The 24088-nt window shown below is 44.0% G+C and overlaps 2 protein-coding genes across 2 annotated transcripts; both read right to left on the minus strand.

The window, feature by feature from the left end:
• Positions 1-5670: 5670 nt before the first annotated feature.
• On the minus strand, positions 5671-7102 carry LOC121536795 (thiosulfate:glutathione sulfurtransferase-like). Its single transcript, XM_041844354.2, has 4 exons — positions 6929-7102; positions 6358-6486; positions 5973-6135; positions 5671-5876 (listed from the first exon to the last, which is right to left on the minus strand). The coding sequence occupies exons 1-4, from the start codon at positions 6939-6941 to the stop codon at positions 5753-5755; spliced, it is 429 nt and encodes a 142-aa protein (XP_041700288.1). The 5' UTR covers positions 6942-7102; the 3' UTR covers positions 5671-5752.
• A 2013-nt stretch (positions 7103-9115) lies between these two features.
• Positions 9116-16770, minus strand: LOC121536788 (leucine-rich repeat neuronal protein 4). Its single transcript, XM_041844340.2, has 2 exons — positions 16734-16770; positions 9116-10316 (listed from the first exon to the last, which is right to left on the minus strand). The coding sequence occupies exon 2, from the start codon at positions 10312-10314 to the stop codon at positions 9511-9513; it is 804 nt and encodes a 267-aa protein (XP_041700274.1). The 5' UTR covers positions 10315-10316; positions 16734-16770; the 3' UTR covers positions 9116-9510.
• Between the last annotated feature and the right edge of the window lie 7318 nt (positions 16771-24088).

Consider the following 24088-nt stretch of genomic DNA (forward strand, 5'->3'; position numbering starts at 1 on the left):
AGGGTTAAGTGCCTTGCTCAAGGGCACATTTACGTCATTTAGCAGACGCTCTTATCCAGAGCGACTTACAAATTGGTGCATTCACCCTATAGCCAGTGGGATAACCACTTTCCAATTTTTTTTTTTTTTTTGGGGGTAGAAGGATTACTTTATCCTATCCCAGGTATTCCTTAAAGAGGTGGGGTTTCAAATGTCTCCGGAAGGTGGTGAGTGACTCCGCTGTCCTGGCGTCGTGAGGGAGCTTGTTCCACCATTGGGGTGCCAGAGCAGCGAACAGTTTTGACTGGGCTGAGCGGGAAATCTCCCATATATCTCCCCTTCAACCCATACAGTATCACCATGGGGTGGGCTGCCAGAAGGGTAACGGTGGCCATCCCACCTATGTCTACCCAACAGAGCTGAAGCAGTTAATGCGCACTGTGTTCCCAGAGGACGTCTGTGACTACCCTGACCCCTGCCACGTACAGGTCAGACACAGAGGTTAAAGGTCAAATATGTATTTGAAGCAAAAGCCTTTGCTATGGGTTCTGCTCTTGACTTGGGTTGATATTCACACTAGGTTTATAATGGGTTATATCAGTATTGATTTACTTTACTATTTAAATGTTATTCTACATTATATAATTATGCTGCTGGCTTTCTAAAAGTGCTCTGTTGTGTTCTGAGTATAAACACTCTTCTTCATGGCCTATGTGTGCAGGTGACTATGGAGGACCTTCAGGGAATTGAGTCCTCTTGACTGAAAAGGGCACTTACATAGCGACAGCGTCAGCAATGGGTAAATAAGTAAAAGGCCTTGGTTTGTTTATTAAAGACCTTTAAAGTTGTTACCACAAGCACTGTTATTAAAGCATTTTATCCCCCGTTATTATTTATCCTCCTCATATTAAGACATCCTGTTATTATTTATCCTCCTCATATTCAGACATCCTGTTATTATTTATCCTCCTCATATTCAGACATCCTGTTATTATTTATCCTCCTCATATTAAGACATCCTGTTATTATTTATCCTCCTCATATTCAGACATCCTGTTATTATTTATCCTCCTCATATTCAGACATCCTGTTATTATTTATCCTCCTCATATTCAGACATCCTGTTATTATTTATCCTCCTCATATTCAGACATCCTGTTATTATTTATCCTCCTCATATTCAGACATCCTGTTATTATTTATCCTCCTCATATTCAGACATCCTGTTATTATTTATCCTCCTCATATTCAGACATCCTGTTATTATTTATCCTCCTCATATTAAGACATCCTGTTATTATTTATCCTCCTCATATTAAGACATCCTGTTATTATTTATCCTCCTCATATTAAGACATCCTGTTATTACAGTGAGGGAAAAAAGTTTTTGATCCCCTGCTGATTTTGTACGTTTGCCCACTGACAAAGACATGATCAGTCTATAATTTTAATGGTAGGTTTATTTGAACAGTAAGAGACAGAATAACAACAACAAAATCCAGAAAAACGCATGTCAACAATGTTATAAATTGATTTACATTTTAATGAGGGAAATAAGTATTTGACCCCTCTGCAAAACATGACTTAGTACTTGGTGGCAAAACCCTTGTTGGCAATCACAGAGGTCAGACGTTTCTTGTAGTTGGCCACCAGGTTTGTACACATCTCAGGAGGGATTTTGTCCCACTCCTCTTTGCAGATCTTCTCCAAGTCATTAAGGTTTTGAGGCTGACGTATGGGATTAAGGTCTGGAGACTGGCTAGGCCACTCCTGTACCTTAATGTGCTTCTTCTTGAGCCACTCCTTTGTTGCCTTGGCTGTGTGTTTTGGGTCATTGTCATGCTGGAATACCCATCCACGACCCATTGTCAATGCCCTGGCTGAGGGAAGGAGGTTCTCAACCAAGATTTGACGGTACATGGCCCCGTCCATCGTCCCTTTGATGCGGTGAAGTTGTCCTGTCCCCTTAGCAGAAACCCCACCCCCAAAGCATAATGTTTCCACCTCCATGTTTGACGGTGGGGATGGTGTTCTTGGGGTCATAGGCAGCATTCCTCCTCCTCCAAACACGGTGAGTTGAGTTGATGCCAAAGAGCTCGATTTTGGTCTCATCTGATCACCACACTTTCACCCAGTTCTCCTCTGAATCATTCAGATGTTCATTGGCAAACTTCAGACGGGCCTGTATATGTGCTTTCTTGAGCAGGGGGACCTTGCGGGCGCTGCAGGATTTCAGTTCTTCACGGCGTAGTGTGTTACCAATTGTTTTCTTGGTGACTATGGTCCCAGCTGCCTTGAGATCATTGACAAGATCCTCCCGTGTAGTTCTGGGCTGATTCCTCACCGTTCTCATGATCATTGCAACTCCACAAGGTGAGATCTTGCATGGAGCCCCATGCCGAGGGAGATTGACAGTTATTTTGTGTTTCTTCCATTTGCGAATAATCGCACCAACTGTTGTCACCTTCTCACCAAGCTGCTTGGCGATGGTCTTGTAGCCCATTCCAGCCTTGTGTAGGTCTACAATCTTGTCCCTGACATCCTTGGAGAGCTCTTTGGTCTTGGCCATGGTGGAGAGTTTGGAATCTGATTGATTGATTGCTTCTGTGGACAGGTGTCTTTTATACAGGTAACAAGTTGAGATTATGAGCACTCCCTTTAAGAGTGTGCTCCTAATCTCAGCTCGTTACCTGTATAAAAGACACCTGGGAGCCAGAAATCTTTCTGATTGAGAGGGGGTCAAATACTTATTTCCCTCATTAAAATGCAAATCAATTTATAACATTTTTGACATGCGTTTTTCTGGATTTTGTTGTTGTTATTCTGTCTCTCACTGTTCAAATAAACCTACCATTAAAATTATAGACTGATCATTTCTTTGTCAGAGGGCAAATGTACAAAATCAGCAGGGGATCAAATACTTTTTTCCCTCACTGTATTTATCCTCCTCATATTCAGACATCCATGGACTATGTGTGCTTTTGCTTCTGGTAAATATGAAGATGCAAACCAGTTTTAATTACATTTAACAAGAGGAAAACATGTTTTTCATGTCAAACAGAGTGAGATTTGATCCATCCTGTGAGTGATAATGATGTTAGTAGAGAACAACACTGAACTGGAGAGGTATTACATTTACATTTAAGTCATTTAGCAGACGCTCTTATCCAGAGCCACTTACAAATTGGTGCATTCAACTTAAGATAGCCAGTGGGACAACCACCCCTTTTTTTTTTTTTTTTTTTTATGGGGGGGGTAGGGGGGTAGAAGGATTACTGTTATACTATTCCAGGTATTCCTTAAAGAGGTAGGGTTTCAAGTGTCTCCGGAAGGTGGTCAGTGACTCCACTGTCCTGGCGTCGTGGGGGAGCTTGTTCCACCATTGGGGTACCAGAGCAGCGAATAGCTTTGACTGGGCTGAGTGGGAACTGTGCTTCCGTAAAGGTAGGGGGGCTAGAAGGCCAGAGGTGGATGAACGTAGTGCCCTCGTTTGGGTGTAGGGTCTGATCAGAGCCTTAAGGTAAGGAGGTGCCGTTCCCCTCACAGCTCCGTAGGCAAGCACCATAGTTTTGTAGTAGATGCGAGCTTCAACTGGAAGCCAGTGTAGTGTGCGGAGGAGCGGGGTGACATGAGAGAACTTGGGAAGGTTGAACACCAGACGGGCTGCAGCGTTCTGGCTAAGTTGTAGGGGTTTAATGGCACAGGCAGGGAACCCAGCCAACAGCGAGTTGTAGTAATCCAGACGGGACATGACAAGTGCCTGGATTAGGACCTGTGCCGCTTTTTGTGTAAGGTAGGGTCGTACTCTGCGAATGTTGTAGAGCATGAACCTGCAGGATCGGGTCACTGCTTTGATGTTAGCGGAGAACGACAAGGTGTTGTCCAGGGTCACGCCAAGGTTCTTTGCACTCTGGGAGGAGGACACAATGGAGTTGTCAACCGTGATGGCGAGATCATGGAGCGGGCAGTCCTTCCCCGGGAGGAAGAGCAGCGCCGTCTTGCCGAGGTTCAGCTTGAGGTGGTGATCCGACATCCACACTGATATGTCTGCCAGACATGCAGAGAAGCGATTCGCCACCTGGTTATCAGAAGGGGGAAAGGAGAAAATTAATTGTGTGTCGTCTGCGTAGCAATCATAGGAGAGACCATGTGAGGATATGACAGAGCCAAGTGACTTGGTGTATAGAGAGAATAGGAGAGGGCCTAGAACTGAGCCCTGGGGGACACCAGTGGTGAGAGCATGTGGTGCGGAGACGGATTCTCGCCACGCCACCTGGTAGGAGCGACCTGTCAGGTAGGACGCAATCCAAGAGTGAGCAGCGCCCGAGATGCCCAACTCGGAGAGGGTGGAGAGGAGGATCTGATGGTTCACAGTATCAAAGGCTGCAGATAGGTCTAGAAGGATAAGAGCAGAGGAGAGAGAGTTAGCTTTAGCAGTGCGGAGAGCCTCCGTGACACAGAGAAGAGCAGTCTCAGTTGAATGACCAGTCTTGAAACCTGACTGGTTTGGATCAAGAAAGTCATTCTGAGAGAGATAGCAGGAGAGTTGGCTAGAGACGGCACGCTCAAGAGTTTTGGAGAGAAAAGAAAGAAGGAATACTGGTCTGTAGTTGTTGACATTGACAGTTACAGCTTGATGTCATGTTGGGTCCTCCATGCCTTCTTCTAGTAGTATTCATACCTCTGACAGCTGTATGTCTGCCACACTGCAAAAGAAAGGACTATGTGTCACACAGAGAGCATACTACTGCTTAAACGTAGTGAAATTGTTTAAATACAACATGTAAACACAACTAACCACACAGTATTACATAGGCATTACTGCTTTATTATTGGATAGCAACTTTACCACGAGAGCAGTCGGCTTTGGGGACATAGTAGTAGTAGTAGTGATGTCCAGACGTTGTTGTGTCACATCCGTAAACAACTTGGAGATAAAAATGTAAAATCAAAATTAAATGAAAATGTATTTTTTCAATTTCTCTTACATTTTAAAATGTTTTTTTTTTATTTTTTTTATCAAAATCTGGAGAGTGATGAAAGCGGGCGTTTATATTGGATATACTGTACTTCTTATTCTAAGCACATATGCTAACATGTGTGTAAATCAAAACATCTAATCAAAACCAAACCTCCATCACTGTATATAAGATAAGTATGAGGAACTTGCTGTGTGTGTTTCTGAGGCTATTCCTCTAGCTACAAAATCGACTGTACGTTAATCAACATCATCCTGACATTAATATTTTTCAATTGCCAAGCCAATAGATACAACAATCACAAAATTCCACTATGTTAACCAATCAGTCTCAGACCAAGATCTTTTACGGTGCCCCTTTACACTAAATTAGTGGCGAGGTTAAAGGAGAAGACCCACTCAGGGATTTGATAAAAAAGGCATTTAACCATCAAGCAAAAACACACATACACTACATGTCTGATAACATGTCTGATAACGGACTCATTTCAGGCAAAGCCAGGGTTTCCCTCTATGTCTATGGGATGTTCCCTAATGTGCAACGGTGCAACTTCAGTGGTACTGTGCATGAGGAGGTGATGAGGGAAAGGGGATCAGTTTCGGGGAAAGTCTTACTGAAGGCAATAAGCAGTGCAAGGCTACAGCCATGATAGAGGTAGAAGATGGGAAAAGTGGAGCGCTATGGGGAAACGTGGTAAAAAACACAAAACAACTAATTGTACAATTTTATTCTCTATCTTTATTTTAAAACATACATAACACATGTGCAATAACAAATAAAAGTAGCAAAATGTTTCAGCAGAATGTGAGCATCATTTGTGCGTTTTTATGCCCTGCTTTCACAATGCAGGCTAATCGTGCGCCCCATTTCCCCTCTTTCTCAGACCACTCCTTGTATCCTCCGGCATAGTTGACGTCCCTGAAATGAGAGAAGGAAGATGTCATCATTTACAAAAAGTTCCCAAGGCATCAAACACAGTATACAGAGCAGTATTTTCAAAATGTACACTCATACTTTTGGAATCCCAGGCCTCGTGCCTTGTCTGTGGCCACGCCTCCTCGCCGGCCCATCTGACAGTGAAACACCAGCTCAGGGGTGTCCAAGGGGGGCTTGGGCACCCCGTATTTGGCCTGGAACTCAGTAGGGTCCAGCGCTAGGGCACTCTCCACTGTATCAACTGGGAGAGGAGACACAGGAAGTTTACAATACGGCTCAATTTACAATGCAATAAATATACCAAAATAGCTGGCTCAGTGACAACAACAATAAATCAATCCTGCTTTGCACATTTTTGGCTGAATTGGGGTTGATTATGTTTCCAAAGGTTTGGACTCCGGACAGCAAATTCCAATTGGACCTGAGAATATAATTTAACTCTAGGACTCCCGCTGAAGCTCACCTGGAATATGGATGGATCCTGGAATGTGTCCTCGGTCTACCTCCTCTTTGGTCCGTACATCAACCACCAGAAGACCCTTGTTGCTCTTGTCCAGAAGGGCCTTGAGGTCAGAGTAGGAGATATCCTTATCTGTGGCGAGGTCAATTTGCTACAGGTAACACCATGATGACAAGGCTTTGTTTAGCCTAGTGCAAAATTAACATATATGATTTACAACTAACTTCATGCTGCTTCCTGGCACTGACCATAACCTTTCTTTGAGGAAATGAACGTGTAAGAAAATAACATTTATTCTACTACTGAGACAGACAGTGAGATTGCAGTTGGCCAAAAAAATGGCAGTAGAAAAGATCTGAGTCATTGTATAATAACACACGACCAGACACTTTCAAACCACATATTGCCTATCAAATCAAACTGGTGTTACACTGACAAAATCAATGATTGACATTTGATACAACGTATTGTCGTATTATGGATCACTGAGACAGATGATCAGTAACGATCTAGCGGCGCCGCGAACTGCACGAAGAAGGTACATTTAGAATGCAGTCGTAGTATACGCACTTACCTGAGTTTGCCATCTTGCTTATAGGTGTCCATTTGAATGGAATCTTCTCACGTAGTACAGTATTTCCTCATTCGTTCCATGTTGATTGTTTGAGCGATAACTTCTTCTTCTTCTTCTTCTTCTTCTTCTTTTTCTTCAATGAGGTTTAACGGCGGTTGGCATCCAATTTGTTGCATTACCGCCACCTACTAGACTGGAATACAACTCCCTTATCTTTTCTTGAAAAATAAAATAAAACAAAGCAAAAAAATATCCTACCAGCTAACACTACACTCACTACTTCAAAACTACTACTACTAATTAACTTCACCCTTCTCCACTACTTAAATATACTCACTCCTACCTCATGCCCTCAACCTAAAATGATGGGACATCACCACTTAACACTCCCTGTAACTCTTCTGCTGTCAAGTCTCGCACAACCAAATATCTCTCTGCAGCTGCCACCACAACCTCAATTTTCTTCTATTTGCATTCCATCCCTGCAGTACAATTAATAACCATTGCTATAAACGCTAAAAACCCAATCTTACTGAAACATATATCACTTGCTTGCCTATCCCACTGTACTGGTATATATCTCCTACTCTCACCACTCCCCCCCTGACCCATCTTCCTCTACTTTCTTCACTGCCTCCGCATATGACAACTTCTTCTCTACTCTTACCCTGGAAACCTCAACCTGCTTCTCTCGCACTGGACATGTCTGATCCCCAGCCCCATGGCCACCCCTACAAGTAGCACATACCACCACTTTCCCCACTGCTTCACCCTCCTTATTATTATTATTATTTATTTTTTTGTCATTTAGCAGACGCTCTTATCCAGAGCGACTTACAGTTAGTGAGTGCATACATTATTATTATTTTTTTCATACTGGTCCCCCGTGGGAAACAAACCCACAACGCTGGCATTGCAAACACCATGCTCTACCAACTGAGCTACACGGGGCTATAGGTCTCATGGGACTTAGTCTCATGCCCTTCTGCACACTTCTCACACCTTGGAATCTCCCTCCTACATACTGCTGCCACATGCCTATAAGTTTGACACCTGTAACATCGTAATGTACTCGGCACATAAGCTCGCACAGGATAACTTATATATCCTAACTTCACTTTATCCGGAAAAGACTCAACTTCAAAACTCAAAAGAACAGACAATGACTCTTCTGTTTCCCCACTCTCGACACCCTGTTTGCGTCGCACCAAACGACGAGCATCACACACACCGGGAATCTTCCCCTTCAGTTGATCCACTTTTACATTTACTGCTACCCCAGTAATCACTCCTCTCAATGGCGCCCTTTTCCATTTTCCATTTTAGTCATTTAGCAGACGCTAATATCCAGAGCGACTTACAGTTAGTGAGTGCATACATTTCTTTCCCCCATCTGTTTAACTCTGAGCGCCTTCTCCCTCTGCCCAACAAACACAAACAATTATCACTAGACCACTACTGGTTACCCTCACCGATTCCACTTTACCCAACACTTTTTTCACCCATCTTGAAATCACAAATGGATCAACCAAAAGGCAAGGATCCACTTTTTCCACAAACTTCACTCCTACTGTCACAGACTCATCTTTATCCTGAACCACTGTGCAATCCTCAGGCTCCAAGTACTTCACCACACCTTCCACCTCCGATACATCACCCTCATTCACTTCCATTTCTCCTCCGGTCTTCAGCTCACTTTGCTTACATTTCCTACCACTCTTCTTTAACAAACCTTCCCTTTTTCCCGCCATTTGTAACTGACTCAAACTCACAATCTTCCTCCATCTCTCTCTTAGACCTCTGCCTCTCTTTTCCCCTCCATTCCTCCTCATTCATCCAAGTATACGTCTCCTTATGATAATACTGCATTTCTCCTGACCAATATCTATTTCTTGCCTTCTCAAAGGACTCCATTTTCCCCCTCCTTTCCCTTCCGGCGTTTACTCTATCCTCTGCCTCACAGTCCACAGTGACCTCTTCATTGCTCCCCCCGGTGTCTATTCTATCCTCTGGACTTGTGTTGACATCTTGGTCTGCGTCTTCCATCTTCAACGGCTCATCTTACTCAAGTTTCAAAATAAAAGTTGCATTACTGTAATAGGAACTTTTACTTCCAACAATATTAATGTAGTTTTATCAAAATATTATGTTCCTTCCATTAAAAACAATCACTCACACAAACTCAGCCAAAATTATGAAAACACTTTTATTAGAAAAACAATTGCTTTTGTTATTTATCATAAGTATTCAGTTACTTTTATTTATTCTACACATTAATCCGACTGCCATAACTCGGCCCTGTCATGATCCTATCGTACACAAGTTAATTTGCCAGCAAACAACCTGCAGTCTCTTTAGTCACAAAGCCTCTTAAGATTTTGTTAGGGTTATTTAGTCCACAAAAGTCCAAAGTTCTTGTTTAATTTCTATATTCATAAGTGCAGGATTCTGAACAACCTGAGCACTGTGCTGATGAGTCACTGGTGAGTGAAGCGATTTTGGCTCTGTCCTGTCCCAGTTGCTTTACTCCTACATTCTCTCCAAGGGTCGTCTGTGCTACTGAGTCACTGTACCATCTGTAATCACAGCGTTCCCTCCGTGCTGTAGGAGGGGTTCCCCAGCCCCTCTGCTGAGTTTTCCCCTGTTTTACACATCTGTCGCCTCCAGAGGACCAGGGCGACCAGGGAGAGGAACAGGAGTAAACCCAGCCCCCCTACGATAACCCCCGCCCTTAGGGCCAGGTTGATGGCCTCAGGGGGGTCGTAGTGCAGGCAGGAGAGCTCCGAAGGGGCGCTGGTTCCCGCCCTGTTCACCGCCTCCACACACACCTTGACACCTGCCTCTAGTTCCCCCAGCACCCCGCTCCGAGAATCACCCCCGAACTGGAGAGGTGCTCCCTTTCGATCTTCGATCACGACCCGGTACCCAGATACCACAGAGGCTGGGGCGCACCACCGTACCTCTGCCCCCCCATCAGTGCCTGGCACTAGCTTCTGGAGGTGTGGAGCGTGAGGGGGCTCGTCTACCCCGCTTAGACCAGGGCAGAGGCATCCGGTCTGGGCAGAGAGCTGGGAGCAGGGGATCTGGTTGTCTTGGCAGGGGTGGTAGTCACAGGGCTTGGACTGCATCGGAACCAGAGTAGAAGCTGATGAGGCTTTGCTGTGGTTAGAAGGGAAATGGGAAGCATCCTCTTCAGTGTAGTCATCTTCATTGTAGTCGAAGCCCAAGCCGGTAACGTATTGGATCTTGGGGTATGTGACTGGCTGGGAGGTGGGGACGGCGTGTGTGAGGACGGGGTGGGTGTTGATGAGGCGGGTGGGAAGCAGGTCAGGGGTCAGTAGTAGTAGAAGGAGCAGAGCAGCCAAGTTCCAGCAGAATGACATCATCTCTGTGGGACAGAAATTGAAAGATTATAACCACAAGTAGGAATTAACTCCCACATTATTACCATATGAACCCATACAGGAGGAGGCACAGGATACAACAGACAGAAAGATACAGAGAGATAATGTACTGTAGGACAACCGGTTCACAGAGAGATAATGCACTGCAGGACAACCGGATCACAGAGAGATAATGTACTGTAGGACAACTGGTTCACAGAGAGATAATGTACTGTAGGATAACTGGATCACAGAGAGATAATGTACTGTAGGACAACTGGTTCACAGAGAGATAAATGTACTGTAGGACAACCGATTCACAGAGAGATAATGTATTGTAGGACAACGGTTCACAGAGAGATAATGTACTGCAGGAAAACTGGTTCACAGAGAGATAATGTACTGTAGGACAACCGGTTCACAGAGAGATTGTTACGGATACAGGTATCCTGTGTTTTTGTGTGTTCCTACTCTTTCTGCCCTAATCACAGGTGTCCTGTATGTTCCTGATTGGTGGTCGTTGAGGTGTCTGCTGATTGGACCAATCAGTGAACATTCCTGTTAATTGCACCACCTGTTATTCGTTTGTTCAATCACACATCCCATTTTATAAAAACCAGACTTGTGTTTGTTGCAAGAGAGAGACTTTTTGCCATATGTGAGTATGGACACGGTGGTGTCCTGTGTGTTGTGTACGCACTAAGTTGTTGGTTACCCTATTGGTAACATTATTAGAATATATTTCTTTACCTGAGTGTGGATACTGTTGTATCCTGTGTACTTATTTAATTGCTGAGTACCCTGTTTAGTAGTTTTGTGTGTTTTTTGGGAAAAGGGGGGTTTAAGCTAGTTGCCCTTGGGCGTACATTACCCGTAGGAAGAAATCTGTCTATAAACACCAGTTAGACCTGAGCGGACCACCCACTGTACTTTTGTATGGTAGCAGTAGCCTAGCGGTTCTTCAGGCAGGCTAGATCAGTTTAGGGGGTTTTACACTATTGTTTCATTTCTTGGGTCCTGCTCAGCCCTTTTTCCCAAACCCTTACCGTGTGTTCATAAATAAACACTTTGTGTTTGACGGTAGTTCATGGTAGTTGTGTCTTATTTGTTCTCACTATTCCATGCCACACTTATAATTTACCTGAATTTATGTTACGGGTCTCATGTCCATCCACCCTAGATGTTTAGAGCCACGGGGTTCGTAACATAAAGTGGGGGCTCGTCCGGGATCCTATCTATCCCATGCTACTCATGTAAATTAGTTAGTGTCTGGTTCAGTGTTGAGCTTAGCAGCTGTAACTACCTGTTTTTTTTGTGTGTTCAGTAGTCGACGGCTCGTGTTGCTAGTAGGATGGCTACTTTGATTTGGAAGCATTTTTGGAAAACCCTACGTGGGAGATTTTTGAGAATTGTCGTAGAGTGGATCTACAGGCTTTGGCTGACCACTTTTCTGTACCCATACCGAGGGGTTTAGTGAAAGCAGAAGTTAGGGGAAGTAGTGTTAGCGATATTGTTAAACGAGCGAGTGCTTGAGTTACCGCCGCCTGAGTCTGCTGCTCCTGTAGGGGGATGTGGTTGCTGTTCCTGTAAGCCCATCAGTGTCTGAGGACGAGGCTAAGGCTCCAGCCACATTGCCCGTTATGACCCACTCTCCCCACTGACTGACAGTGATGCCAGGATCGATGTCCGCTCGACGCGGCTCCAAATGGAGGCGGAAGAGCGGACACAAATCAGGCAAGACAAGCTGGAGATGCGTAAAATGGAACTAGAGGCAGAACAGAGACGCGTAAGATAGAACAGGAGACGCGTAAGCTAGAGGCAGAACAGGAGACGCGTAAGATGGAACTGGAGACGCGTAGGCTTGATCAAGAACTGGAGACGCGTAAGATGGAACTGGAGATGCGTAAAATGGAACTAGAGGCAGAAACAGCGAGGTTAGTCTCTGCTCATACTATGCCTGCTAGTGAGCCAGCCTCACCAGCGGTGTCGTCTGCTACATTTGATATTAGTAGACAGATCACCTTGGTACCTGTGTTTAGGGAGTCAGAGGTTGATTCCTATTTCAGTGTGTTTGAGCGTATAGCGGTAGCATTGAAATGGCCCGACGAGGTATGGTGCCTATTACTTCAGTGTAAGCTAACAGGTAAAGCCCAAGAGGTTCTGGCAGCGCTACCTCTTGAAGACAGTTTGAATTATGAGGTGGTCAAAGCTACTGTTCTTCGTGCCTATGAGCTTGTTCCTGAGGCATATCGACAGAGATTTAGGTCTCATAAAAAGTCTCCTACTCAGACTTATGTGGAGTTTGCTAGAGACAAAGGAAATCTGTTTGACAAATGGCACAGTGCTAGTAAGGTAACTGATTTTAACTCTCTACGGGAGTTAATCTTGTTAGAAGAGTTTAAAAATTGTTTGCCGGAACGCATTGTAGTTTATCTGAACGAACAGAAAGTATCCTCACTGTCGGAAGCGTCTGTATTGGCAGACGAGTTTGTGTTGACGCATAAGAGCGTGTTTTCGGCTCGTACGGAGAGCCGGGCTGCGGAGTTGCTAACTTTTAATCGTAGTCGACCAGCAGTACATCCAGCACGCCCAAAAGATGTGCGTCACTGTTTCTATTGTCATAAGGTGGGACATTTGGTTAGTGATTGCTTTTTGCTTAAACGCAAACCGGGGTGCCTCAGCACGCCAGGCCGCCAACGGGTGTTGGGCTGATTCGCATGGGTTGTAGGGCCGGGAATCAAGACAGAAGCCTCATAGTGAATGTGGTTTGAAAGTCCCTGTCCCAGATCACAGTTATGAACCGTTCATTTTTGAGGGGTTTGTTTCTATATCAGATGATGAAGCGTCTCAGCGTCCCAGTTAGAATCCTCAGAGATACTGGTGCGGCGCAGTCGTTCATACTAGCTGATGTGTTGCCCTTGTCTAATAATACATATTGTGGTTCCAGTGTGTTAGTACAAGGAATTGAAATGGGATTTGTCCCAGTGCCATTGCACTTTGTGAACGTACACTCTGAGTTAGTCAGTGGATTGTTCAGAGTTGGCGTACGTCCGATGTTGCCAGTAAAAGGGGTGACCTTTATAATGGGCAACGATATTGCCGGAGGAAAGGTAATACCCATATTGGAGGTATTGGATAAAAGTGACCAGTCTCTCTCCGAGGAGCTGGCACAGGGTTATCCAGAGGTGTTCCCGCTTGTGCTGTCACACGTGCTCAAGCACGACAAGTGGGTGAAGTGGTAGATTTGTCAGACACGATTCTATTCAGAGAGTGTGACCCAGAGGATAGTTCGGGTGCTACCTCTGGTAAGCTGGGTGCAGTCTGACCAACAGCCCAGAGAAAGGAAGAAGGAAATGGAACTTGTTGCTGAGGCAATACAGTTACCAGTTACTCGTGAGCAGCTGATCGCTAACCAACAGGTTGACATTAGCCTGGCTAAATGTTTTTCTAGTGTTGTCTCAGAGGAGGAGCTAAAGAAGAAAAACATGGCATACTTCATTGATGGTAATCTCCTCATGCGTAAATGGACATCCCATGTTGACGCTGGCGGAGATTGGAATGCTGTTTACCAAATAGTGATTCCTACAGCCTTTCGACAAAATGTTTTATCCCTCGCTCATGATCACCAGTGGTCCGGACATCTGGGAGTCACCAAGACTTATGATCGTGTTTTGCGACATTTCTTTTGGCCTGGTTTAAAACAAGATGTGGCTCAGTTCTGTCGGACTTGCCACACCTGTCAAGTAGTTGGGAAACCGAACCAGGTTATTTCCCCCGCGCCTCTTTGTCCCATACCGGCCATAGGTGAACCATTCGAACATGTGATGGTTGATTGTGTTGGACCATTACCGAAAACAAAATCTGGTAACCAGTTTATGTTGACAATTATGTGTGTGGCCGCCAGGTACCCAGAGGCCATTCCTCTGCGAAGAGGGGTTGGATAATGTGTTGGCAGATGCTTTGTCTCGTGTTTGATGATCTAGGGTTTTTGTGTTATCCCGGCAGGATGATTATTGAAATTTGGGTGTTGTGATAGTACGTGTGTCGCAAACCATTGTGGTTTGCTCTTTTAAGGGTGGGAGTGTTACGGATACAGGTATCCTGTGTTTTTGTGTGTTTCTCCTTCTGCCCTAATCACAGGTGTCCTGTATGTTCCTGATTGGTGGTCGTTGAGGTGTCTGCTGATTGGACCAATCAGTGAACATTCCTGTGAATTGCACCACCTGTTACTCGTTTGTTAAATCACACATTCCATTGTATAAAAACCAGACTTGTGTTTGTTGAGACAGAGAGAGAGACTTTTTGCCATATGTGAGTATGGACACGGTGGTGTCCTGTGTGTTGTGTACGCACTAAGTTGTTGGTTACCCTATTGGTAACATTATTAGAATATATTTCTTTACCTGAGTGTGGATACTGTTGTATCCGGTGTACTTATTTAATTGCTGAGTACCCTGTTTAGTAGTTTTGTGTGTTTTTTGGGAAAAGGGGGGTTTAAGCTAGTTGCCCTTGGGCGTACATTACCCGTAGGAAGAAATCTGTCTATAAACACCAGTTAGACCTGGAGCGGACCACCCACTGTACTTTTGTATGGTAGCAGTAGCCTAGCGGTTCTTCAGGCAGGCTAGATCAGTTTAGGGGGTTTTACACTATTGTTTCATTTCTTGGGTCCTGCTCAGCCCTTTTTCCCAAACCCTTACCGTGTGTTCATAAATAAACACTTTGTGTTTGACGGTAGTTCATGGTAGTTGTGTCTTATTTGTTCTCACTATTCCATGCCACACTTATAATTTACCTGAATTTATGTTACGGGTCTCATGTCCATCCACCCTAGATGTTTAGAGCCACGGGGTTCGTAACAGAGATCATGTACTGTAGGACAACCGGTTCACAGAGAGATAATGTACTGTAGGACAACCGGTTCACAAAGAGATAATGTACTGTAGGACAACTGGTTCACAGAGCGATAATGTACTGTAGGACAACTGGTTCACAGAGAGATAATGTACTGTAGGACAACCGGTTCATAGAGAGATAATGTATTGTAGGACAACAGTTCACAGAGAGATAATGTACTGCAGGACAACTGGTTCACAGAGAGATAATGTACTGTAGGACAACCGGTTCACAGAGAGATAATGTACTGTAGGACAACGGTTCACAGAGAGATAATGTACTGTAGGACAACTTGTTCACAGAGAGATCATGTACTGCAGGACAACTGGTTCACAGAGAGATAATGTACTGTAGGACAACTGGTTCACAGAGAGATAATGTACTGTAGGACAACCGGTTCACAGAGAGATAATGTACTGTAGGACAACCGGTTCACAGAGAGATAATGTACTGTAGGACAACAGTTCACAGAGAGATAATGTACTGTAGGACAACTTGTTCACAGAGAGATCATGTACTGCAGGACAACTGGTTCACAGAGAGATAATGTACTGTAGGACAACTTGTTCACAGAGAGATCATGTACTGCAGGACAACTGGTTCACAGAGAGATAATGTACTGTAGGACAACTGGTTCACAGAGAGATAATGTACTGTAGGACAACCGGTTCACATAGAGATAATGTACTGTAGGACAACTGGTTCACAGAGAGATAATGTACTGCAGGACAACCGGTTCACAGAGAGATAAACTAATAAGGCTGATTTTCAAGGAGTTAAAAAAAAGAAAGAAAAGACAGAATGAACAGATGAATTAATTCTGCACAAAGGTTACAAAGGTGGACAACACTGCCCACCACATTTAGTCACTATTGTACATAGAGCAGAGGTAGATAACAGTGGAGGCTGCTGAGGGGAGGACGGCTCATAATAATGGCTGCAATGGAGCGAATGGAAGGGCATCAAACCATGTGTTTGATGTATTGGATACCATTCCACCTATTCCGCTCCAGCCATTACCACGAGCCCGTCCTCCCCAATTAAGGTGCCACTAACCTCCTGTGGTAGATAAGCATCCTGGGGTTATATAGGATGTACAAATGTATGTAGGTGAAGGGTCACTTGTTAGGGCTTTAATAATGAGCATGCATTGGCTCAGATGAGTAACCATTAAAATAACATAAAAACAAAGGGAGAGTGCAGTCTCCACCAGCTAGTACTCTCTTCTCAGTTGGTAGGGTGCCAGACAAATCTGTGGGAACCCAAGCTGAACTCTCAACACATGCTAGTCCTCCTTTTAGCTTCCACATACTTTCATCCATAGAATAACACAGCAACATTCTAAATTATTAAAGTTGTTGTATGGCTTTATCTGAGTTGATGTCGACTATGTTAATCAATCATTTCTCATCTTTTTTTGTGGTTGTGAAACATTAGTACAGTCATGCTCTCAAACTTATCACCATAGCAACCAAGTGAAAGAAAACTGAAACAAACCAATGCCAGTAGTTAATTTTTTACTATACCTGAATTGTAGAATAATAGGATATCTAATGTATTTTCTCGCTCTCCCTCTTCACTCTTCTTTGTTCTTCTCTTAACGCTCACATTCTCTCTCTCTCTCTCTCTCTCCCTCTCTCCACACCAGCCGTCTTCTTTTATTCTCACCAAACTTTCCCCTCCTTTTTAACACCCTCTCATTTGATCCCCTCTGTGCTTCCCCCCCCCACCCCCTCTCTCCGTCTCTCTCTCTCTCTCTCTCTCTCTCTCTCTCTCTCTCTCTCTCTCTCTCTCTCTCCGTCTCTCTCTCTCTCTCTCTCTCTCTCTCTCTCACTCCAGGTCTCCTTGGCTCTTTCAGGAAGGGGGGAGGGTGTACTGCTCGTATGTGTCCCTCCTTGCATACTAATTTACTCATCAGTAGCAGTAGGTTAGCTTGAGCTGGCTTGTTTGTGTGTGTCAGTGTGTTTTTGTATGAGGAGGTATATAGTATGTTGGCTGTTCATGACATAATTGTATGACAAAGTTACCATGTATTTTTGTGTGTAATGTATGTGAATAGAATATGAGTTTGGATCAGATCATTTTAAAGCATGTGACTCACATACTCACATTCCAGTATGTACAGGAGTGTGTCAGCGTGTGTGAGGGTGAATGCTTGAGTGTGTGTGTGTATGTGTGTGTGTGAGGGAGGGAGGGAGGGAGGGAGGGAGGGAGTGAATGTTTGAGCGTGCATGTTTATTGTCACAATCCCCGTGGTGTGCATTGTTGCAGACCTGAAGGAGAGGAGGACAGGGATTGGGCTCCAGTCCTTATAAGGAGAGCTGGCAAGGTGGACAAGCTGGGACATGATAGAAGTACCAGCATCTGACTGAGAGAGAAAGAGAGCGAACCAGGAAATCAGAATCAGAGTGGGAATCGCTTAGCTTCCTCTTTGTCTCATGCTACACCCCAAATACTACTGCTACCGAACACTTCACTGATGCCCCCATACCCTGAGTTGTAATCTACTACTACTACAATCCACAAATGACACCTCATCTTGACTATAATATATGGTCACCTAATACTACCCCCAACATGTTACCTTAAACAACAAAATATTATGAGTTGTAACTTTATTGGTGGGCTTTACGCATTGTGTGAATAATTTCTGTATGAAGAAATAGAATGTATGTATCATGGAGTGAGACTGTAGGTGTATACAGTCCCCTGTAGCTCAGTTGGTAGAGCATGGCGCTTGCAACGCCAGGGTTGTGGGTTCGATTCCCACGGGGGGCCAGTATGAAAAATGTATGCACTCACTAACTGTAAGTTGCTCTGGATAAGAGCGTCTGCTAAAATGTAAATGTATACAGTGCATTTGGAAAGTATTCAGACCCCTTGACTTTGTTACGTTACAGCCTTATTCTAAAATTGATTAAATTGTTCTTATTTTTTCATCAATCTACAAACAATACCACATAATGACAAAGCAAAAACAGGTTTTTAGAATGTTTTGCAAATTAAAAAAACTGAAATATCACATTTACATAAGTATTCAGACCCTTTACTCAGTACTTTGTTGAAGCACCTTTGGCAGCGATTACAGCCTCGAGTCTTCTTTGGTATGACGCTACAAGCTTGGCACACCTGTATTTTGGGAGTTTCTCACTTTATTTTCTGCAGATCCTCTCAAGCTCTGTCAGGTTGGATGGGGAGCGTCGCTGTACAGCTATTTTCAGGTCTCTCCAGAGATGTTCGATCGTGTTCAAGTCCGGGCTCTGGCGGGGCCACTCAAGGACATTCAGAGACTTGTCCCAAATCCACTCCTGCGTTGTCTTGGCTGTGTGCTTAGGGTCGTTGTCCTGTTGGAGGTGAACCTTCACCCCAGTCTGAGGTCCTGAGCGCGCTGGAGCAGGTTTTTATCAAGGATCTCTCTGTACTTTGCTCCGTTCATCTTTCCCTTGATCCTGACTAGTCTCCCAGTCCCTGCCGCTAAAAACATCCCCACAGCATGATGCTGCCACCACCATGCTTCACCGTAGGGATGGTGCCAGGTTTCCTGCAGACGTGACGCTTGGCATTCAGGCCAAAGAGTTCAATCTTGGTTTCATCAGTGTCACGCCCTGACCTTGAGAGCCCTGTTTTCTCTAGTTGGTTTGGTCAGGGTGTGAATTCTAGATTTTCTATTTCTATGTTGGCCGGGTATGGTTCCCAATCAGAGGCAGCTGTCGATCGTTGTCTCTGATTGGGGATCATACTTAGGCAGCCATTTTGCCTACCTTAGTTGTGGGATCTTGTTTCTGTTTTGGCTTGTGTTTATGTAGCCTGTTGAACTTCATGTTCGTTTGTATTTTGTTGTTTTGATTCTGTATTCAGTTAATAAAGGAATATGTACGCATACCACGCTGCACCTTGGTCTGATACATCTATCAACGAGCGTGACAATCAGACTAGAGAATCTTGTTTCTCATGGTCTGAGAGTCCTTTAGATGCCTTTTGGCAAACTCCAAGCGGGCTGTCATGTGCCTTTTACTGAGGAGTGGCTTCCGTCTGGCCTACCATAAAGGCCTGATTCTGGAAGGTCCTCCCATCTCCACAGAGGAACTCTGGAGCTCTGTCAGAGGGAACATCGGGTTCTAGGTCACCTCCCTGACCAATTCCTTCGACCTCATGACTTGGTTTTTGCTCTGACATGCACTGTCAACTGTGGGACCTTTTATAGACATGTGTGTGCCATTTCAAATCATGTCCAATCAATTGAATGGACCACAGGTGGACTCTAATCAAGTTGTAGAAACATCTCAAGGATGATGGGCGGCAGGTAGCTTAGTGGTTAAGAGCATTGTGCCAGTAACCGAAAGGTCGCTGGTTCTAATCCCTGAGCCGACTAGGTGAAAAATCTGTCGATGTGCCCTTGAGCAAGGCACTTAACCCTAATTGCTCATGTAAGTCGCTCTGGATAAGAGCGTCTGCTAAATGACAAAAAAAAAAAAAAAAAAGAATGATCAATGGAAAAAGGATGCACCTGATCTCAATTTCGAGTCGCGAAGGGTCTGAATACTTATGTAAATAGGCTATTTCTGTTTTTTAATACATTAGCAACATTTCGAGAAACCTGTTTTTGCTTTGTCATTATTGGGTATTGTGTGTAGATTGATGAGGAAATGTTTTTATTTAATCAATTTTAGAATAAGACTATAATGTAACAAAATGTGGAAAAAGTAAATGGGTCTGAATACTTTCCGAATGCACTGTACATCTCAAGACATAAATCATGCTAACATGACATCACATAAATCATACTAACGTGACATCACATAAATAATGCTAACATGACATCACATAAATCATGCTAACATGGCATCACATAAATCCTGCTAACATGACATCACATAGATCATGCTAACATGACATCACATAGATCACGCTAACATGACATCACATAAGTCATTCTAACATGACATCACATAGATCATACTAACATGACATCACATAAATCCTGCTAACATGACATCACATAGATCATGCTAACATGGCATCACATAAATCCTGCTAACATGACATCACATAGATCATGCTAACATGACATCACATAGATCACGCTAACATGACATCACATAAGTCATTCTAACATGACATCACATAGATCATACTAACATGACATCACAAAAATCATGCTAACATGACATCACATAGATCATGCTAACATGACATCACATAAATCATGCTAATATGACATCTCTGACAAGAATGGAAGAACACTGACAACACACACAGACACACTTTCCCTTCAGCGTTTCCTCTTGTTTGTTTTGTTGTTAACTGCTACTTTAGTCTGGTTCTAACCAGATGGAAACATGGGACATGTCAGACAATATCTACAGGTAGGGATCACTGGGTATGTGCGTGTTAGTACTGCTAATGCAGCAGGCCTTGAACACTTTATTAAAAACAATAAACACCTATTCAGTCCATTTGTTTCCACATTGATGAATTGCCAACATGGACTTTTAAGTGGATAATTCATCATGTACATTTCCATGAGGGAGTCTAGACTGTCAGGGATGATCATTGATAGCTACTGTCTGGTCACCTACCCTGAGATGAAACCATGCATGTCACTTCAGGAGACACAAAATATTGTTTTGTCTGAAAGTTTTTTTCCCCAGTGCGTCACGGTGTGCCAATGACTACAGGTATGAGGGTAACACCTTTCGATTGAAGAGGTTTGCTTCCAATGCAAACCACACCAGGATCACAGACATCAGCTATGGAATACAGCTAGGGAATATTGACTTGTTTTTGTTCCACTGACCGGCATAAACCAGTTAATTGAATTATATAGAACAAACTGCATCACTTTCAGAACCCTGAGGGAAAAGAATGTGATGTGAGTCACAGCAGTGTGATAATGGTTCCGCCAGCGCCACCCCACCCCCGCTGGCTGCTGCATGTTCATGCATGCTGAACACTATTTACATTACCTGCACCTCTCTCTCTCTCTCTCTGTCTCTCTCTCTCTCTCTCTCTCTCTCTCTCTCCCTCTCTCCACACCAGCGTCTTCTTTCATTCTCACCAAACTTTCCCCTCCTTTTTAACACCCCCTCATTTGATCCCCTCTGTGCTTCTCTCCCTCTCCCCCCTCTCTCACCCTCTCTCACTCTCACCCTGTCAAACTCACTCACCCTCTCTTTCTTAACCTCCCTCTTTCCCACTCACCCTCTCTGTCTCCCTCCATCTCACCCTCTCTCCCACGCACCCTCTCTCTCTTTCCCACTCACCCACCCTCTCTTTCTCACCTTTTATCTCCCACTCACCCCCTCTTTCTCCCACTTACCCCCTCTGTCACCCACTCACCCTCTCCCGCCCTTTCTCAGTCAGTTCCTGTCTGATCCAGTCTGATCCAGACAGCATGCATCATTCAGCCCTGCTGAAATGAAATGTCTGCCTCCAGACTTCCCCCATATGGTTACATAACGTCTCAGTCTTTTCTCTGCTGGGAGACCACCCGCCCCCAGTCACAGTCATTCCTCTGTGTTCTTGAGCCTGGACCAACCGCCTCCACCTCTCAGAGGAATTAAAGAATCCCAGAATCAACAGGAAATCATGGACCAACCTTCTCCTGGGTCCACTGACCTTTGACCCCTTACATGTGTGAACCGCCGGGAAAGTTCTAGAAACTCCTCAATCATCTATTTATAGGCCTCATAAAGGAGTGGGATGATGCTCCCACAGAGATAAATCATATAATGTAGTGATCTAATTATGAGATCTATGATTATAAAACAAAGCCACCCATCAGTGCATCGACCCCGAGGGACTTTAAGATCAGGAGAGACAAAGAGTGCTTAGCTATGACATCACATCATGCCATACACTGAGATAGGCCAGGTGAGGTATTCAATTCAAAAGCAATTCAGACAGGATGTTATTGGGTATTGGCTTAGGATGTTTTCCAAAGACATCCATAGGGATGCTACCCATGGACGTCAGACACTAGCTGGTTTCTACCTCGACATTGACCTAATTAGGCCTACATCAATTCAATCACAGCTGACCAAGAATTGGAATATGGCTAAAGAGCGGTTTCTCCATCTCCCAACATGAGAGTGGTCAATCAATCCTAACCACACTGTCAACTAAACACATCCTGTGTGTCAACTGTGGCATGTTGGCCCCATCCAATGGTGAAAGTTAGCTATTGCACACAATCACAGCTGTGGTCTATGATTAGGTCCAGTTGTACACGATCACACCTGTGGCTTATGATTAGGGCCAGTTGTACACGATCACAGCTGTGGTCTATAATTAGGGCCAGTTGTACACAATCACAGCTGTGGTCTATGATTAGGGCCAGTTGTACACGATCACAGCTGTGGTCTATGATTAGGGCCAGTTGTACACGATCACAGCTGTGGTCTATGATTAGGGCCAGTTGTACACGATCACAGCTGTGGTCTATGATTAGGGCCAGTAGTACACGATCACAGCTGTGGCCTATGATTAGGGCCAGTTGTACACGATCACAGCTGTGGTCTATGATTAGGGCCAGTTGTACACGATCACAGCTGTGGCCTATGATTAGGGCCAGTTGTTTTGGTTGGTTATTATTGTAATTTTTTTACCGGTGTTTTCAGCATCATCCACTAGGTTTGCTGCAGGTAGAAAATCCTAGGAAATGTTATTTAATTGGCACAAGCTGTCTCCAATCAATCAATCATTGTATTTGTATTTATTAAGGATCCCCATTAGCTGCTGCCAAGGCAGCAGCTACTCTTCCTGGGGTCCAGCAAAATTAAGGCAGTCATACATTTTAAAAACATTACAATACATTCATAGATTTCACAACATATTAAGTGTGTGCCCTCAGGCCACAGAATCCATGTGTACATGTGTATAGTGCATGTACATGTGTGTATAGTGAGTGTATATGTATGTCTGGTTGTGTGTGAGTGTTTGGTGGGGAGGCATGGCTCTACTAATCTTAATCGCACAAAGCCTATTAATTGGCAGGGAATATTATTTGTAGATCAGTGATTCTACACCTCACTTTGCTCAAGCTGATCCTCTCCAATGGACTCTGAGTTAATTTGTCAATTAGGGAAGTTTAGAGTGGCAATAAACAGTAGAAACAATAACAAAGCAGACTCCCTGCACCTGTTTCGGGTAAAAAGCTGAGGGATGGGGATAGAGAAATGTAACCTCTCAAATTCATAGAGAGCTATGGATGCAAGGACATGATATCAAAATGATAGTTTCATTTTAACCATGTTTTGAGGTTATATAATGTTTGTTTACATTTACACACTTTGTAAAACAAGCTTATATTTTGGGTTCTGGCGGGGTATGAACTAAGCTCATGAGGCATTTATAAGTTATATTCTTGAAGAATATTGGGTACTTATAATTAAATGAAGTCCAAAAATGGATAAAACAACTGCTGATTGCCCCCTTTAAGGGGAGAGTCAACGAAACCAACCCGACCGGGATTCGAACCCGGATCCACCGACTGTCATACCAACACAACCGTTGCGGCAAGAAATTGGACAGGAACAGCCTGTGTAAAGGCAAATATATAAGAGGCTTGCTTTACAAGTCACAGTTATTCACCATTAGATGTAAATAGCACGTTTTAACGGTATTTTATCCTGGTCTAAAACGCCTTTGTATGGGATGGGATGTAAACTGTGCATATTTTCTGATAAAATATTAGGCTGCATCATGGCATAGTGAAATTAAATCAGCTGCGATACACCGGATACAAAGTTGCGCCGGAAAATTATTACATTGACACTTTTCCGCGAGAAACTGTAGCCTTCTACAATTGCAACATTGTAACAATAGACCAGAGATGCTATATTTTGGTGGAGAATGATGGCCCACTCCATCAACGTCATTC

Source organism: Coregonus clupeaformis, chromosome 2 (genome assembly GCF_020615455.1).
Source record: "Coregonus clupeaformis isolate EN_2021a chromosome 2, ASM2061545v1, whole genome shotgun sequence".
Classification (NCBI taxonomy): Eukaryota; Metazoa; Chordata; class Actinopteri; order Salmoniformes; family Salmonidae; genus Coregonus; species Coregonus clupeaformis.